This window comes from Rhincodon typus, chromosome 45 (assembly GCF_021869965.1).
Source record: "Rhincodon typus isolate 14 chromosome 45, sRhiTyp1.1, whole genome shotgun sequence".
NCBI classification, from domain to species: Eukaryota; Metazoa; Chordata; class Chondrichthyes; order Orectolobiformes; family Rhincodontidae; genus Rhincodon; species Rhincodon typus.
Genome location: NC_063376.1, coordinates 6,834,025 through 6,851,226, shown reverse-complemented (window position 1 = coordinate 6,851,226; position 17,202 = coordinate 6,834,025). Strand labels below are relative to the sequence as shown.

General features: G+C 49.3%; 2 protein-coding genes across 2 annotated transcripts in view; one reads left to right on the top strand and one right to left on the bottom strand.

Annotated features, from left to right (window-relative positions):
• The window catches only part of LOC109921900 (phosphatidylinositol 4,5-bisphosphate 3-kinase catalytic subunit alpha isoform-like), a 28,116-nt gene extending 18,863 nt beyond the window's left edge, over nucleotides 1-9,253 (top strand). Inside the window, 8 exon segments of the mRNA XM_048620044.1 lie at nucleotides 482-588; nucleotides 1,541-1,662; nucleotides 2,879-2,957; nucleotides 4,415-4,585; nucleotides 5,691-5,808; nucleotides 7,075-7,226; nucleotides 8,356-8,606; nucleotides 8,609-9,253. Of these exon segments, the coding sequence (XP_048476001.1) occupies nucleotides 482-588; nucleotides 1,541-1,662; nucleotides 2,879-2,957; nucleotides 4,415-4,585; nucleotides 5,691-5,808; nucleotides 7,075-7,226; nucleotides 8,356-8,606; nucleotides 8,609-8,712 (1,104 nt within the window). The 3' untranslated portion in view covers nucleotides 8,713-9,253.
• Nucleotides 1-17,202, bottom strand: part of LOC109925754 (ephrin type-B receptor 4-like) — a 190,249-nt gene that overhangs the window by 94,322 nt on the left and 78,725 nt on the right. The gene's annotated exons all lie outside the window — the stretch shown is intronic.

Sequence of the window (17,202 nt, the reverse complement as noted above, 5' to 3'; positions counted from 1 at the left end):
CATGCAATACTGATCTTGATTGGCTGGTACAGTGGGCAGAAAGGTGGTGGCTGAAATTTAAAAAGGGAAACATAGGAGGTGGCAATATCTAAAGGGTGCTGGATCTTTGAGAATAGGATGCTAGAGTGATGGGGACTGGGTGGTAATTGGACAGCCCGTTCAGTGGGCCGAATAGCCGCCACCTTGTTCAGTATCACTGTGGAGCTGGAGGAATGCAGCAGGCCAGGCAGCATCAGAGGAGCAGGAAAGTTGTCGTTTCTGAAGAAGGATCCTGACCCAAAACGTTAGCTTTCCTGATCCTCTGATGCTGCCTGGCCTGCTGCGTTCCTCTAGCTCCACACTGTGTTATCTCTGACTCCAGCATCGGCAGTTCCTACTATCTCCTTGCTCGGTATCACCGTGCGATGAGAGTGAGTGAACCGTTCACTAAGCTGCAGCGCTGACTGTGAGTCTCTGCAATCTCTCCCCTCTCTCGTCCTAGATGCAGATGAAGTTCCTGGTGGAGCAGATGAGTCGACCAGATTACATGGAGGCTCTGCAAGGATTCATCTGTCCACTCAACCCCGTGCACCAGCTAGGCAACCTGAGGTAAAATCCCTGCTCTTCCCACCCCCCCGCTCCCAATCCTCGTGTCCCTGCCCGCCAAATCATTGCTCACAGGAGTTCTGCACTTCGATGAGGGTTCCCACTTGAGACAGTCGTCTGATTTGGGTTGGAGCAGGAGGATAAATGCGAGCATCCCCAGTAACTGTTCTCTCATCCTGGAGAGAGGGGGCACTTGGTACCTGCTGGTTATCTTTGAGTTCAGTGACCAGTGGGCACCACAGGAGCCTGAGCTACGTGCATGTTAGAATTAGTTTCGTCGTCATGTGTGCTCGAGTACAGGAGGACAGTGAAATGTGTACAACATCGCCAAACAGGGCATCATGTTACAAATCTTACCTTCAAATATGCTAGGTACAAAAATACAGAAAAGCTAAAAGTTGTACGCTGCAGTTCTTCATGGTGTGAGTTAGAAATAAATGTTGCAGTCCTTCCTATAGCCTGCAGTCTGTTCATGCAGTGGGGGCTTCCCACACGTTGTCCCCCTCGCGCTCTCCTGCACTCCAGATTGGCGATAGGCTGACCGCTCTGGGTCCCGGCCCACCCCTGCTTCGTCCTCGGGCCTAGCTGCCACTGCGGTCCCTCCGCTGCCACAGCACTGCCACTCTCTAAACAAACCAAGGTCGGTTTATATTTTAAAATAAAAAATGTAAAAAAGAAAACCAGGGGTTGGGGGGGAGAATAAAGAGAAGCGGACGGAAAGGTTGAGTCCTCGTGCTGCTTACTTCGCTGCCGCCGTCTTGCTTTTTTTAAACTGAGTTGCTCGGTTAACCCCGTCAATAAACCAGCCTTTCGAAGGAAAAGATTCTTATCTAGGTTCGCAATGGCATGGGATTCACTTCACGCGGGGCGCGCGGAGGGGGTGTCTGCATTGGGCCGTGCTGTAAAATCCCACTCTCAGTCCGATTCGGACTTGTTGCTGTTGTCCTCTTCCCAGGCTGGAAGAGTGCAGGATCATGTCCTCAGCGAAGCGGCCCCTTTGGCTGAACTGGGAAAACCCGGACATCATGTCGGAGCTGCTCTTCACCAACAACGAGATCATCTTCAAGAACGGGGACGGTGAGCTCTCGCATCCCTGCGCTGCTGTCTAGCCCCCCACCTCGGCAGGTTTGAGACTGTGGAGACCCCCAGTAGCCCAGCACTGGGGGACTGCCTGTGGGGTGGGGGTCGGCCTCCTCGAGATATTGAACAGAGGAGTCTGCCTGCTCCCTCCCTATCTCCTTCCTAGTGACTCTACCCCTCGACCAAAATCACTTATAAACACACAAAAAATACTTAGTTTGTGGGCTGTTTAAATTCTGTGGGAGCTTGCTACGCACAGATTTCGCTGTGCTGGTTTCTACACTTCAACAACAACTCCACATCATCCAACACCACCCCATTCCCACCCAAAAAAAAGCACTTTTTTAGCTGTAAAGAGCTTTGTGAAAGCTTGCAATTAGGGGAGAATGCTAGTCAAAGGTGTAGAATCAGTTCTTGCAAGCATTTTTTTTTTGTTGTTGTTGAATGCAAGGATTCATCTATCCACTCAACCCTGTGCACCAGCTAGGCCACCTGAGGTAAAATCCCTGCTCCTCCTCTGCAGTGTCCCTGCCCTTTTCATCAACCAGGGAAACGAAGAGTAGTGAGAACAAGGGGAGGTGTGCAAAACTGTGAACCCCTACCCTGGGAATAATCTCCACCCAAGTCTCTATCTGGGGTTTCCTTTTCAATTGGCTGCATACCAAACTTTAGTTGTGTGTTCTCTGGTGCCATTTCTACCCAGCCGGGGCTGCCTATCGTTGCTCGAACCCTGTTTATTATTTTTCCGTTTTTTTTTTTTTTCTCTCTCTTTCTCTCCCCCCCGCCATGTGGAATTAGGGTGGCACAGTGACTCAGTGGTTAGCATGGCACCGGGGACCGGGGTTCAAATCCACCCTTGGGTGCCTGTTGTCAAGCTCCACACGGATTCTCCCTGTGTCCGCATGGGTTTCCTCCCACAGTCCAAAGATGTGCAAGTTAGGGTGGATTGGCCATGCTAAATTGTCTCGTAGTGCCCTGGGAAGTGCCGGGCGACTGGGTTGGCCGTTCTTCAGGGGGTCAATGTAAACTCAATGGGCCGAATGACCTGCTTTCCACACTGTAGGGGCTCTATGAATGAGGTGCCTCCTGATGTGTTGGTGCTCAGAGATTTGCTGTCAGCGATCAATCCTGTTGTTCATCCTTTTTTTGTTTTTTGGTCAAATGATGAGGAGTAATGTGGTTCTGTGACCAGCTGCATGTGTGTCTCTTACAGACCTGCGACAGGACATGCTGACGTTACAAATCATTCGAATCATGGAGAATATTTGGCAGAACCAGGGCCTGGATCTCCGGTATGTACAGAATAGGCTGCATAAACTCTCTGTCCACACTCTGGTCCTTTATAATGCTCCGATAGTTAATGTAGAAACGTATCTTGCCTGATGGCTGTGCAGCATACAGCAACAATGACCCTTGCTCCGGTTCTGGGTGCAATGCAATACGTTTAGGCTAACTGAAGGGGGCAGGATTTCCCCACCCGTCCGTGAGCCTGGTCATTGGCTCTCGTCTTTGAAGGCAGAACCTGAGTGGACCATCAAAACCCTTGCCTACCGTGGTTACTCCAAGCTGGGTGAAAGAGAGGAAGCTTCAAGATAGAGAGACGCTCCAATTTCAAAGTTTAAGTCAGAAACTAGCATCTGTGACCAGATGCACATGTGGTTGGAGGTGGGCAAGGGAGGGATGCAGGGGGAAAAGGCCACATTTAGACCCGATTAAACATTAAAATGGCACTGTAACAGAAATTGACAGTTCAGAGCACCTTTCACATCAGCATTACAGCAGTTTTTGTTCCTAGATGTTGCACTCCAGCACCCCTACAATACTCAGGTTATGGAAACGTTAGAGATAGGAGCAAGAGTTGGCCACCTGGCCCCTTGGGCCTGCTCTGTCATTCAATAGGATCATGGCTGACCTCTTTGTGGACTCAGCTCCACTTACCCACCTGCTCACCCCAACCTTTAATCCCTTTCCTGTTCAGCCCAGAGGTTACTGGTAGACGCTGTGTGTGCCTAATTCCTGAGGATACTTAGACAAGGATGTAACCACAGAAGAGTGAAGTCACCTGATGAAGGAACAGCGCTCCGACAGTTTGTGATTTCAACCTGTTGGACTATAATCTGGTGTTGCGTGACTTCTGACTAACATACTTAGAGCACTGAAACAGACCCCTCGGTCCAACCATAATCCCAAACTAAACCAGTCCCACCTGTCTGCTCCTGGCCCATATCCCTCCAAACCTTTCCTATTCATGTATTTATCCAAATGTCTTTTAAATGTTGCAACTGTACCCACATCCACCACTTCCTCTGGAAGTTCATTCCACACTCTAGCCACTCTATAAAAATTGTCCCTTATGTATTTTTTAAATCTTTCTCCTCTCACCTTAAAAACTTGCCCCTTTATTAGTCTTGAAATCCCCCACTCTAGGGAAAATACACCTGCCATTCACTCTATCTGTATCCCTCATGATTTTATAAACCTCTATAAGGTCACCACTCAACCTCCTATGCTCCAGTGAAAAATGTCCCAGCCTCTCCTTACGACTCAGTTTTCATTCCTGGCAAATCTCTCCTGAACCCTCTCCATCTCAATAATACCCTTCCTATAATAGGGTGACCAGAACTGGATATAATACTCCAATCAATACCCTCCACCTGTTTCACTTTAACATTACAATAAAGTTTCTTTTTCTTCTCGCGCCCGCTCTCTCGTTGAAGGATGCTGATGCTCACAGTCTGTTTGTTGCCAGGATGCTGCCCTATGGGTGCCTGTCGATAGGTGACTGTGTGGGTTTGATTGAGGCGGTCAGGAGTTCTCACACGATCATGCAGATTCAGTGCAAGGGCGGCTTGAAGGGAGCTCTGCAATTCAACAGCCACACGCTGCACCAGTGGTTGAAGGACAAGAACAAAGGAGAGGCGTAAGTCCTGCTTTCTCATCTCTCCCACCTGCTCTGTGTATCTGAGCCAGCCCGGGAGGTTAGGGGATGTCTGTGTCAGTGTACCGTTTTGCAAGTTGGCCGTTGTGGGCTAGCTCGGGGTAAGATGGTGAGGCTCAGGAGCTGACGGGTGCCATTCAGCCCGTTGGGGTATGCTTCATCAGTCATTGAGATCATCCTCATCCTTTTGGAGCAGCTCAGTGGTTGGCACCAGGTCCCCGGGTTCGATTCCACCCTCGGGTGTCTGTGTGGAGTTTGCACGTTCTCTCCGTGTCTGTGTGGGTTTCCTCCCACAGTCCAACAATGTGCGGTTTAGATGGACTGGCCATGCTAGATTACCCCATAGTGCGCAGGGATGTGCAGGATGGGTGGGTTAGCTGTGGGAAATGCAGGGTTGCAGGGTTACAGGGATAGGGTTAGGGGGTGGGTTTGGGTTGGATGTTTTTTTTTTGGAGGGTCGGTGTAGACTCGATGGGCTGAATGGCCTGCATCCACACAGTAGGGATTCTATAACCAGGATCCAAGGAGTACAGATTTCCAATTTTTGAAGGGTGGGTGGTTGAATGTGAAGAATGTTTGTTTTGTTTTTTTTCTGCCTGTGTGCATTAATGATCTGGGATGTACCGTGCTCGGGGGGGAAATGGGGAGTGGGGATTGCTGGAGAGAGAAAAATCAGATGGACATTTGAAGAGTATAAACTTACGGTGGGGGTGGGGCCGGTGGCAGTCACCCCAGAGCACAGCAAGCTCCCACAAATGGCAGTGACCAGTTGCACAATTGGTGGCTTCATCCAGTGGTCATCGAGGTCTCCCTGCCTGCGGAGTGAGGATGGGAGAGTTGCTGCCAACGTGTACTGGGTGCGAACCAATCCAACCCGGAATTCGGGAGAAACCTCCTGGAATATGGAGTGCGGAGTGCCCCACAGAGAGGGGACACTGGACAAAGGCTGACCGGAGAAGGAAGTGTTAGGGGATCTGCTGATGGGCAGAGACTTGTGTAGAGCTACGGTAGCCACGAAGACAAGATGGGCCGAGCGGCCTGCTTCAGTGCTGAAAGCTTTTCACGTTCTGATGTTTTTGCTTGCCAGTTACGATGCTGCAATTGACTTATTCACACACTCCTGCGCCGGTTACTGTGTGGCCACATTCATCCTGGGGATTGGAGACCGACACAACAGCAACATCATGGTGAAGGATGATGGCCAGGTGAGCGGGCTCGGGGGGGCGGGGGAGGGGGGAGCGGGAAGCGGTGTGGTGGGAGAGTCACATCCTGAACAAACTTAGCGGCGGGCTCAATGGGAGCGCGAGCGTTTTGGTGAAAAGGTCACAATTGGCATTTGTTCGTGAGGTTAGCTGTTTGTGTTACTGACCTGGCCAGCCTTTACAGCCCGTCCCTACCCGTTATGAATCTGCCACATGTAGGCCAGGCTAGAGGAGCACAGCAGACCTCCTTGACTATAAGACATCCGTGTTGCCGAACAAACGAACCCAGGGGTGCAGCTTTGCAGTTACTTGAAAGTGGAGTCTCGGGGTAGACAGGATAGTGAAGAAGGCTTTTGGTACGCTTGCCTTTATCGGTCAGGATGTGGAGGTTGGACAAGGTCATAAATCACACAACACCAGGTCCTGGTCCAACAAACCTGCTGGACCATAACCTGGTGTTGTGATTTTTTGACTTTTGTTGGTCAGTGCATTGAGTATAGGAGTCGGGAGGGCATGTTGCAGCTGTACAGGATATTGATTAGGCCACTTTTGGAATATTGCATTCCATTCTGGTCTCCTTGCTATAGAAAAGATGTTTTTAAATTTGAAAGAGTGCAGAAAAGATTTGCAAGGATGTTGCTGGGGATGGACTATAGGGAGAGGCTGAATAGGCTGGGGCTATTTTCCCTGGAGCATCGGAGGCTGAGGGGTGACCTTATAAAGGTTAATAAGATCATAAGGGTCGTGGATAGAGTGAACAACCAAGGTCTTTGCTCTGGGGTGGGGGAGTCCAAAACTAGAGGGCATAGGTTTAAGGTGAGAGGAAAAAGGGACAAAAGGGGCAACTTTTTCACACAGGGTGGTGCGTGTATGGAATGAGCTGCCAGAGGAAGTGGTACAATTACAACATTTAAATGGCATCGGGATGGGTACATGAATAGGAAGGGTTTAGAGGGAAATGGGCCAAATGCTGGCAAATGGGACTGGATTAATTTAGGTTATCTGGTCAGCATGGATGGGTTGGATCGAAGGGTCTGTTCCTGTGCTGTATGACCGACTGTAGTCAGCCAGGTGGGTTTCTACAATAGTTGATGTTGACCATGTAACCAACTAGCTTTTTAGTCCAGATTTTTTGTTTTTTTTTTTAGTTTGAATTGTAACTTCACTACCTTCCATGGTGAGATTTGAACCCATGCCCCTAGAACATTGGCACTTGGGATTACATGTGTTGCTCCTTGTATTAATGTTGGTTCTCTCGCCTCCTTCCAGCTATTTCACATCGATTTTGGCCACTTCCTCGATCACAAGAAGAAGAAGTTTGGCTACAAACGAGAGCGCGTGCCTTTTGTTCTGACACAGGACTTCCTCATTGTCATCAGTAAGGGTGCTCAGGAGTGCACCAAAACCAAGGAGTTTGAGCTGTAAGTGTGGCTCCCGTACTGTGTCAAATTCTCATCTGATCCCTTTGTTTGGGAGACTCGCCCCTCTGAAAGAATCGGTGAATTTCCAGTATAGGAAAAGGAAATTGGGGCCCTTCGCATCTGTACCAGCTCCTGAAAGAGTTTCCCACCCGTTCCCATTCTCCTGTCCTATCTCCCTCTCAATTCATCCCTTTTCAAAAGTGCATCCAAGTCGTGTTTTTTTTTTTTTTTTTTTTTTTTTTTTTTGAAACTTCCTATGGAATCCACCCCCATCACTACCCAAGCAGCGCATTCCAAATCCTAACACGGCTGTATCAAGAAGTTTCTTCTCATCTCTGTCCTGGTGCTCTTGCTGACGGCTTTGAAATTGTGACCCCCCCTCCCTCAATTACTGACATACTAACTAGTGGGAATAGAATATCCTTCCAGCATTTTTGTGTTTTCAGAACATAGAAGTCCCAGCGGGTCAGGTAGTATCCTTGGGGAGAGAGAAAGCTAATGTTGAATCTAGACAACTCTTCATCGGAGACCCTGCTAGGATGCCTGTAATTTTAGTCCCATGGACATCTGAGGTTTGCACTGGTGACTGTAGAAACTGAACGTGGGTGGGTCAGTATTATTGAGTGGTGTGTGCAGCCCCCTCCCAGTGGCTCAGAGGGAAATTGCTTCTCCTCCTCTTTTATCTAACACCCTGCAGCCAAGAGTTCCCTCTAATTCCACCCCCCACCCCTTCTGCACAAACCTGTGAGGTCTGTGTGTGGCTTCAGGAGCTGGATTTCAATCAGGGTGCAGACCCGGGAACGTCTGAGAGCCTGTACATGGGCGCAGCTTAGAGGAAAGGTGCGTATGACCTTCCCAGACTCTTCTGTATTCCTGTATATTCCCTCCCCACCACCGCCCCGCCCTGGCAGCTGTATTTTCAACAGCCCGAGTCCCAGACTTTGGAATTCTCTCCCTAAACTCACCCCCCACCACCTTAAAACCGACCCTCCTCCTTCATTCCAGGCTTGCAGCCCTTCTGTCTGTTTCTGCGCTTCACAAATGCAAGTTGTTGTTGGTGGGCTAGGGGTCGAAGGTATTGTGTTGGTTGGTTACTCACCACGTGTGGTTGCTTTCTGTCTCTTCCCAGGTTCCAGGAAATGTGCTACAAAGCGTACCTTGCCATCCGACAGCACGCCAACCTCTTTATCAACCTGTTCTCCATGATGCTAGGCTCCGGTATGCCCGAGCTGCAATCCTTCGACGATATCGCCTACATCCGCAAGACCCTGGCTCTGGACAAGATGGAGCAGGAGGCCCTGGAGTATTTCACCAAGCAGATGAACGATGCCCACCATGGCGGATGGACCACCAAAATGGACTGGATCTTCCACACCATTCGCCACATGCCCTGAATGGCCAGTCGACCAGGGGAGTCGGTGCAGACTGCATGTTCTCTGAAGTCAGTGGCCCTGCAGGCAAGGGACCTGTCGTTTTATTGACTTGAATTTGAGTTACCTTGGACACCAGGCAACATTCCTACCCTGGGGATTGTCTGTAACCAATCTCTTTCTAACACTATCTTATTAACCTCTGGTTACCAACTAGGAGTTGAACTCTGAATTGGGTCTGGGTGAAATTTTCTTTCCTCTCTTTTTTTCTTTCTCCCATTTTTCTCTTCCCTTTTTCCCCTGTCTCTCACTCTTCCTCCCTTTTTCCTTTTTATTTGTCCTTTTTCCCGTCTCCCTTCTCTCTTTATCTCCTTTTTTTTCTCATCTCTCCTTTCTTCTCGCTGTCTCCTTTCTCTCTTTCTCTCTTTCTGTCTCTGGAAGATGGACAGTTGAGGATTGGCCTAGACCAGGTAGAAAGTGGACATGAGACTATATTCTATCTCCAGTGACATCCGCAACCTGGGAATGATGGAGGTCCTGAGGCCAACTCGCAGCGTTGGAAGGAGCTGAGACACACGGAGGGGTTTTGTTTGGAGGTCTGTCTACACCAACCAACTCCCGCCCTCCCGGTGGTCTCACATTGAGCTGCTGGCCTGGAGTGAGGGGGGGGGGGGGGGGAAGATACGGGCCGGGGGGAGGAGAGGAGAGGGGAAGGGAGAAGGAGAACCCTCCACCCATCCAGGAACACCTGGTGCGTGTGCACCCGGGGAAATCCTCCCAGTGACTCCTTCAGTGATCCTCCTTTCACATCCTCGTGGATCCCAGATCTTGGCAGGAACTGCGTCAGGTTTTGTGAATTGGGGTGAGGTTGGAGGGGGGTGGAAATGGAGGTGACAAAGTTTTTTTGAGGTTTGCTGTTGGTGTGTAGATGGTGGGCAACGGTTGGTCATGGGGCAGGGTGGTGGTTGGAAAGCTGTGGCCATTCGATGAGTGAGTGAGCTCTGCTGTTCTGCTTGTAGCTGGTTCAGTTTATTTTGTTTTTTTTTGGAGGTTTATCATTGAGGCCTTTTTGTCAGGTTTGTGATTGTGAACCTTCTTTTTCTCTTTCCCCAACCCCCCTCCAAAAATTTTCGCCCTCAGCCCCTGTTTTGTTTCTTTTTATATTTTTGGTACAAAGTGCCAACCACTACTACTACTTCTTCGGTTTTACTTCTATTTGTCATTTAACACTAACCGCTTCCCCCTCTCTTCCCCCCCCCCCCCAAACCGAGCATCCCTGAGCTGGCGCCGACATCCTTTCCTGCCTTTCTGTTTTTTTTTCCCCTCCAATCCCTGCACACACTTTTTTTTTTCCGAATAACTCACCCCACACCCCCAAACCACATCATCCCCAGGCTGATCCGAACTATTCGACAGGGGAGGAAAAAAAAAAAAAAAACGATATTCCCTCGCCCCTTTCGCAAGCCGCCGTATGCAGAAACAGAGAAAGTAGGTTCAGGAGCAGGCCACTCGGCCCTTCAATCGTGCCATCTCGATCTTCTGCTCGCTCCCGCTTACTCTCCGTTTTAACCCACACCCCCCACCTCAGTCCCTTCAACCATGAGGGTCCCGTCCAGCTCCCTTTTCAACATAAAATCCTCCCCCCACCCACCTTGTTCTTGCTCCCCTCAAGATTTGGAAATGGATTCTCCCTCTCTACTCTGTCCAGCCTGCGCATGAAGGAAAACGTGTATCTTTCTCGCTCAGTGTGTACCCCCAGCAAACCCCACCCCCATCCAGCTGGACAGGTTGAATGAAGAAGCTTATTTTCGCTCCTCCCTTGGTTTTAAAAACAAAACACTAATCAGCTGCTTGTCTCTTTTATCCCCATGGTTTGGAAGCAGCGCTGTCCACTGGACTGAGCTCACTTCCCAGCGGAGTACTGTACTGACAAGCATTTCAACTGTGGTTTATTTGGGGGGGGGCGGGTGTGGTTGGTGGACACTTGCGTTGGGGAATATCGGCCACGCCATTTGTCGAGTTGCATCGAGGCAGCTCGGGTGCTAACATTGGTCAGTGAATTGCAGACGCACTCTGTGCATTTCTGAGAAACGAGGGGTTTGGGGATCTGAAAGAAAACCCCTAGCAGGGTTAGACCACGACAGGAAGGGGGTTCCTGATGACTGGGGAGCCCAGAATTCAGGGTTTGGGGGGGAGGGGGTCACAGTCTAAGGATACAGGGTAGGCCGTTCAGGGCAGAGGTGAGGAGAAATTTCTTCGCCCACAGAATGTGTGGAATTGTCTGCTGCAGGGAAATGGTTGGGGGGTGCAGCATTGAATGTCCCCAGGAAGGACTTGGGGTTAAAGGCGTCAAAAGTTAGTGGGAGGTTGGGGGGCAAAGCAGGAACAGGGGACTGAGTTGGATGATCAGCCGTGATAACGAATGACAGAGCGGACTTGAAGGCCCTACTCCTCCTCTTCAATGTTTCCATGGAGGTGCAGGAGATGAGTGAGCTTTCTGACAACAGAATGTAGGACCTATGTAGGAGCCCAATGGGTCTGATTTGTCGTTCAATTTGATCACTGCATCAACCAAGATCCTAGCTTCTGTTTCCCTGCCTTTTTCTGGTTTTTAACCCCTGATTCCCTTTCTTGTGTGGGGTTGGCTCTCGATCAGGATTTCTGACCTGGGGGAACGGATGGATTTGGGCTCTGACAGGAGGGGACCCGTGTTTTTCCCCCACATTACAGAGACAGTACCTACAATGAAGATGCCTTTTTACTCACGGCCCCTCCAGAAGGATGCAGAAGTGAAGCCTTTCTCTTTGAGTTTTAATCACAAGTATGTGCACTATGGAGCAGGTATCTACTTGTATAAGCTGGTTCCAATTTAAAATTGCATTGCCGAAATGAAGAAGTTCTGTTATTTCACAAAGCTGCTGGTAGAGGAACACTCCAGGGGAATGCATTGCCTGGATTCAAGCCCTTGAACTGAGGTCATTAGATTTTTGCTGGGATCAATAAGAGATGTGACTTATAACCAGAATTGAGGCAGCTATGTTTCTATTGAATGTTGGGCCGGACTTGAAGGGCTGAAGGGCCACCTCATATTCCTGTGTAACAGGCTTAGCTGGGGGCTGAATGGCCACCACCTCCTGTCTGAAGAGCTGCCTGTTCTGATCTCCTGGAACCAAGAAGTGAAGTGCCATGCCACTCTTCGTTTGGCACACCAACAGCCCATTCAGATTTTCTGACAGAGGCACTGTCGTCCGACCACACAATCCTGGGAGGTTTCATTTTCGCCATGTGTGTTCGATTGGGCCCTCCCTATGGGTTGTTAACTATTGGGTTTGTTTGTTTTTGGTTTTCCTGTGAAGTCTCCCTCTGCACTGCGAGTCGGTAACGCTGACCGATGCCTGAGTATTTCTGCAAAGGATCTTCCACCAGCTGAATCTTCCCCAGGACAGGGGAGAGCTCTTTCCCATGTGTCCCAGATAAATATCCATGCCTCAACTTGCTGCACACTCGGTTTTAAACCGGGTGAGGCCTGGGTTGAAATGTGCTCGGCTGAGTCCGGGTCCCCCTTTGACACTAATAATCCCCCTGATTCAAGACTGCATCCAGAGAGCTTGTAATAGAGATTCTGACTGGTAAGGTTCCTAAAAGATTAGACACTACCCCAACTGGAGAGAGTCTACGATTTCTGTAGTCCCCTGTTTTTTTTTTTTGTTGGAAGAGCATGCACTAGAACAAGGGAAGTTTTCCTCATGCAAATCTGACAATTAGTTTATACTTCAGTACTTTTGTGTTTTCAGAGACTGCACCTGCCCCCCCCCTCCCCCAGCCCCTGTAGGTGGGAAGCTTGACTGGTCTAAGGTGGGACTAGCTGGAGTGAATGTGAGACCTCTTGACTGGGGTAAATGAGAGTTTACAATGAGTAAGTGATGTCTTTGGGTTTGGGGGGTGGGAGGGGTGGAGAATGGGGTTCGTGTGGGGGGAGGAGGAGGCTGCGGGAATGTTAAACAAGGGCACAACAAGCTTCTCTTGGGTTAGTTTAGAGATACCGAGTGTGGAGTTGGGAGCTCAGACTCGTGCAAGACTCTCTCTCTCATGATGTGGCACGTTTCCATCGACATCTCACCCCTTCACAGACTTTATGGGCAACTGCTCATTCTTGTGAGCCCAGTGTGGGATATTCACCTGTGGTGGTGTCACAGCTTAAACACTAGTCCTTTTCTGAAATAGCACATCTTCCTGAGCAGGGTGCTGCAGACCAGAGCCCTAAGGAGAGGAGAGAGCTTTACTCTGTATCTGACCCCGTGCTGTCCCTGTCCTGGGAGTGTTTGATGGTCAATGTGCATGTTTTGCATTGCTGATGTTGCTAATCCTCCCTCCAATTGGAGACAGGAGTTGCTCCCACTGAGTATTGAAGGGTCCCTCCTGACCCCTCAATCTCCTCTTGGTGCCACAGAAATGAAGCATTGACACATTCTGAGAGAGTAGGAACTTGAATGAACCAACTGGTGACAATAAGGGCTGGTAGCTGGAGCGATCTTAATCAGCTTATCACCTTCACCCCATCGCGTTTCCTCCCAGCTACTGACCACCCCTCCTCCTTTGAGAGGGCGTGAGCAGGAAGAGGAGCTAAGTGTTAGATAGTTGTTTATGTTGAGGGTGGGCAGGGCTGGGATGTTTGGGGGGAAATGGGAGGAACCAGGCCCCCACGTGCGTCATGGGAGGAACCTTCTGTACTTTTTGGCTAGGTGCAACTGTTGGGGATTCACTAGGAGCTTGAGCTGTAGGCCTTGTCCTCCTCCTGACCGCAGCAAGAAGCTAACATATTCTCCTCCAATAGCAACGGTTTGCAGAATTGACCTCTGGCTGCCTGCTCTCCATCCCAGAATTCCCAGATTGCTGCTGCATGTGTGCATGTGCTAGGAATAATGATAGGGATTGTCACTGACTGGGGCGCTGTAACTTTTTAATATATATTCTGGGTTTTCTGCGTGTGTGTGTGTGTGTGTGTGTGTGTGCGTGTGTGTGCGCGCGTGCGTGTGTTTATTTTTTCATTTTCAAAGATCTGTGCACATTAATCGGGATTTGGATGTCAGTGTGAATGAAAGTCCTGTGTAAACTCACAACAGTTTGTTTGTTTGTTTGTTTTTGTTTTTTTTAATTTTAAAAAGAATTGTATTTGCACTTTGCAAAAAAAAATGCTAGAACTTGTACAAATGTAAAGTCAGACCAAATGTACTTATGCCCCTTTGGGCCCCACATGGTGTTTTAATAAAACCGTCAGCTATTGTTTTAAGTTCTGTTTGACTTCTCGCATTTGTGATTGCCATGTCTCGGCATGTTAAATTTAATTTGCTCACGGGATGAGGGCATCGTTGGCCAGGCAGCATTTATTGCCCATCCCTAGTTGTCCAGAGGGCAGTTAAGAGTCAACCACATTGGCTGTGGGTCTGGAGCCACATGTAGGCCAGACCAGGTAAGGATGGCAGTTTCCCTCCCTAAAGGACACTAGTGAACCAGATGGGTTTTTCCAACAATCGACAATGGATTCATGGTCATCATTAGACTCTGAATTCCAGATTTTTACTGAATTCGGATACCGCCATCTGCCACAGCAGGATTCGTACCCAGGTCCCCAGAACATTACCTGAGAGTCTCTGGATTAACCATCCAGTAACAATACCAATAGACCTGATAACTGGTCCAAGATCTATTCCCATTACACTGAGGCCTCCCAGTGGCTGGGCACCTCTCCTCCCAAACCCCACTCCCCCGCCACACTTTGTACTCCAGTCTCATCGTGCACTTAACCTGCACCTTCCTTTTCCTGGGTGGGTCTGGGTCATGTTGGCCACTGTGTGCATTTTTTTTTTTTTTGATTTAGTTCATGGGGTGTGGACATTATTCTCAAGGCTAGCATCTGTTGCCCATCCTGTAATTGAAGACGTGTTGGTGAGCTGTTGCCTTAAATCGCTGTAGTCAGCAGAACCCACACTGTGCTGTTTGGGAGTTCCCAGTGTTGACCCAGTGACACTAAAGGAGCAGCCGATTATATTTCCAAGTCAGGCTGGTGTGTGATGTGGGAGGGGAGCTTGCAAAGGGTGTTCTCATGTATCTGCTGCCTTTCCCACCTCTGCCCTTTGCCTCTCTCTCTCTAAAGTGTTGGAGGAGCCTTGGAAATTTCATCAGAGAATCCCTACAGTGTGGAAACAGGCCCTTTGGCCCAACAAGTCCACACTGAACCTCCAAAGTATCCCACCCAGACCCATCCCCCTATAACCCACCTAAGCTACACATCCCTGAACACTACAGGACAATTTAGCACGGCCAATCCACCCTAAACTGCACATCGTTTGGACTGTGGAGGAAACCTGAGGAAACCCACGCAGACACGGGGAGAATCTGCAAACTCCACACAGACACGGTCGCCCGAGGGTGAAATCGAACCCAGATCCCTGGCACCGTGAGGCAGCAGTGCATCTTGTAAATGGTGTACACCATTGATACGGAGTGTCTGTACTGGAGAGGTGGACCAGCACTTGTCAGCAGAAATATAGTGATTGACAGTGCAATGGAAGAGACCCAGTTGAGCCAACTAAAAGTCTCAATCCAATGAGTATTTGATAGAAGTCTCTTTTTCTCCCATACACCCACTGACTGAGAAACATTCAACATTTTTAGCGCACACCTGCCTGCCTCTGCTGATGTTCCAGTAGCTGGAGCAACAGCGTGATGTTTGGAAGGAAACGCAAGGCAGCTTCGTAGTTTCAGACTACATTTTTATTATTCTCAAGTTGTGATACATTGAAGCATTTTATGGTGACTCTTGACCAGAGTCTGAGCAGTACAGGACAAAGCTCTGGTAAAATACAACAGCATGTGAACATGAACACACTCGGTCTGCAGTGAGGTCACCTTTGTCACCCCTTACTCTGTGATTATCGAGCACTCTGAAGAGGATGGCACTTCAATAGGAAGGGTTGAGAGGGATATGGGCCAAATGCTGGCAAATGGGACTAGATTAATTTAGGATATCTGGTTGGCACGGACAAGTTGGACCGAAGGGTCTGTTTCTGTGCTGTACGTCTCTATGATTCTAATGGGGCTGTGTTTAATTTAGACTGCTTCAGCCTGCTCGATGTGCTGTTTTGACTTGTTGAAAGGGGGTAAGGAGGGGGGAGGGAAATTGTGCACAGCAAGATCCCAGAAGCAGCCGTGTGTGTGTGTGTGTGTGTGTGTGTGTGTGTGTGTGTGTGTGCGCGCTGTTCTTTCCCCACAGGTTTCACTTGCGTATTCTGATGGGGTAGTGGGGGAAGAGAGAGAACAGATTGTGCGCCTCAGTGCCAGCACGGTGATGTTGGGCAGCAGGGTGGCAAATTTGTTTCTTTCCTTCCGAAAGCACATTTTGTGAAATCTCCGTCACTGAGACCAGATTTCAGTAATCTAGTTTAATGTCCGTGCATCTGTTGTGGCTGGTTTTGGGCGGCCTGGACTTTTTGGGCTGTGGGCTTTATTGGTCCAATGTCATCCACCCTCCCAATCTCTGCACCCCTCTCATAGCCCGAGTGCAAAAGGAGGGAGTAAGGACAGGGCAGTAGGTATGACCCACGTGGTTACAGGTCAATCACTGATCAGACTAGCACATCAAACCTAACAAACCATAAACAAACAGACTCAGGTCGGTGGGGAGGGTTAAGTAACTCAGTTCAGCACATTGCTTGTTAGTTGACACAATGAGAAGCACTATTCACCCTAATTTACACGTTTTTCTTTTAAAAGCTGATGAACAATGGCAGTATTCATATCGGAGGCTCCCGGCTCTGATGTGTGTCCACCCTTCCCTTACCATGAGGTTGGGTGATGCCTCTCCTGTTAGCAATGCTCTGCTGCCACCTTTTTTTTGCTTCTTGGACCCTATCTCAAGAGCAGCCAGGTTCAGGGCGTGGAGATGGGTGTCGCAAGAGGTACGTTTCTAAACTCGCTTTGGGGCGGTAAGCGCCGTTGTCAATCCCTAGGTGTCCAGGAGAAGGTGGTGAGCTGTTTTTGTGAACCGCTACAGTTCACCTTTTAGGGTAGGGACACCCACGCAGTTCCATGAGGGAGGGGAATTCCAGGATTTTGACCCAGCGACACTGAAGGATTTGGCGATGTATTTCCAAGTCAGGATGGTGAGTGGCTCGGAGGGGAACCTGCAGGTGGTGGTGTTCTCACATTAAGTTTGTGACGTTAGACTTAGCACCAATAACTCATCGGAATCTTTTCGAAGCACGTTTATGATCAGTCTATGCTTCAGGAAAGCCTTTTTTTAAAAAAAAAAAAATCTCGGTTCAGCTGCCTGAGGAGACTCCAGATCGGAATCATAAAGATGGTGGGATATAGTATAGATAGCCACACCAGGGCTGAAAGGGCTGGCCGAAATGGGCCACTCCTAATGGCTGCCGGTGAAGACAGGGGACACTGCAAATGGCTGCCATCGAAGGGAGGGGACGCTGCAAATGGCTGTCATTAAATAGAGGGGACACTGTAAATGGCTGCCATTGAAGACAGGGGACACTGCAAATAGCTGCCATTGAGTATGGGACACTGCAAATGGCTGCCATTGAAGACAGGGG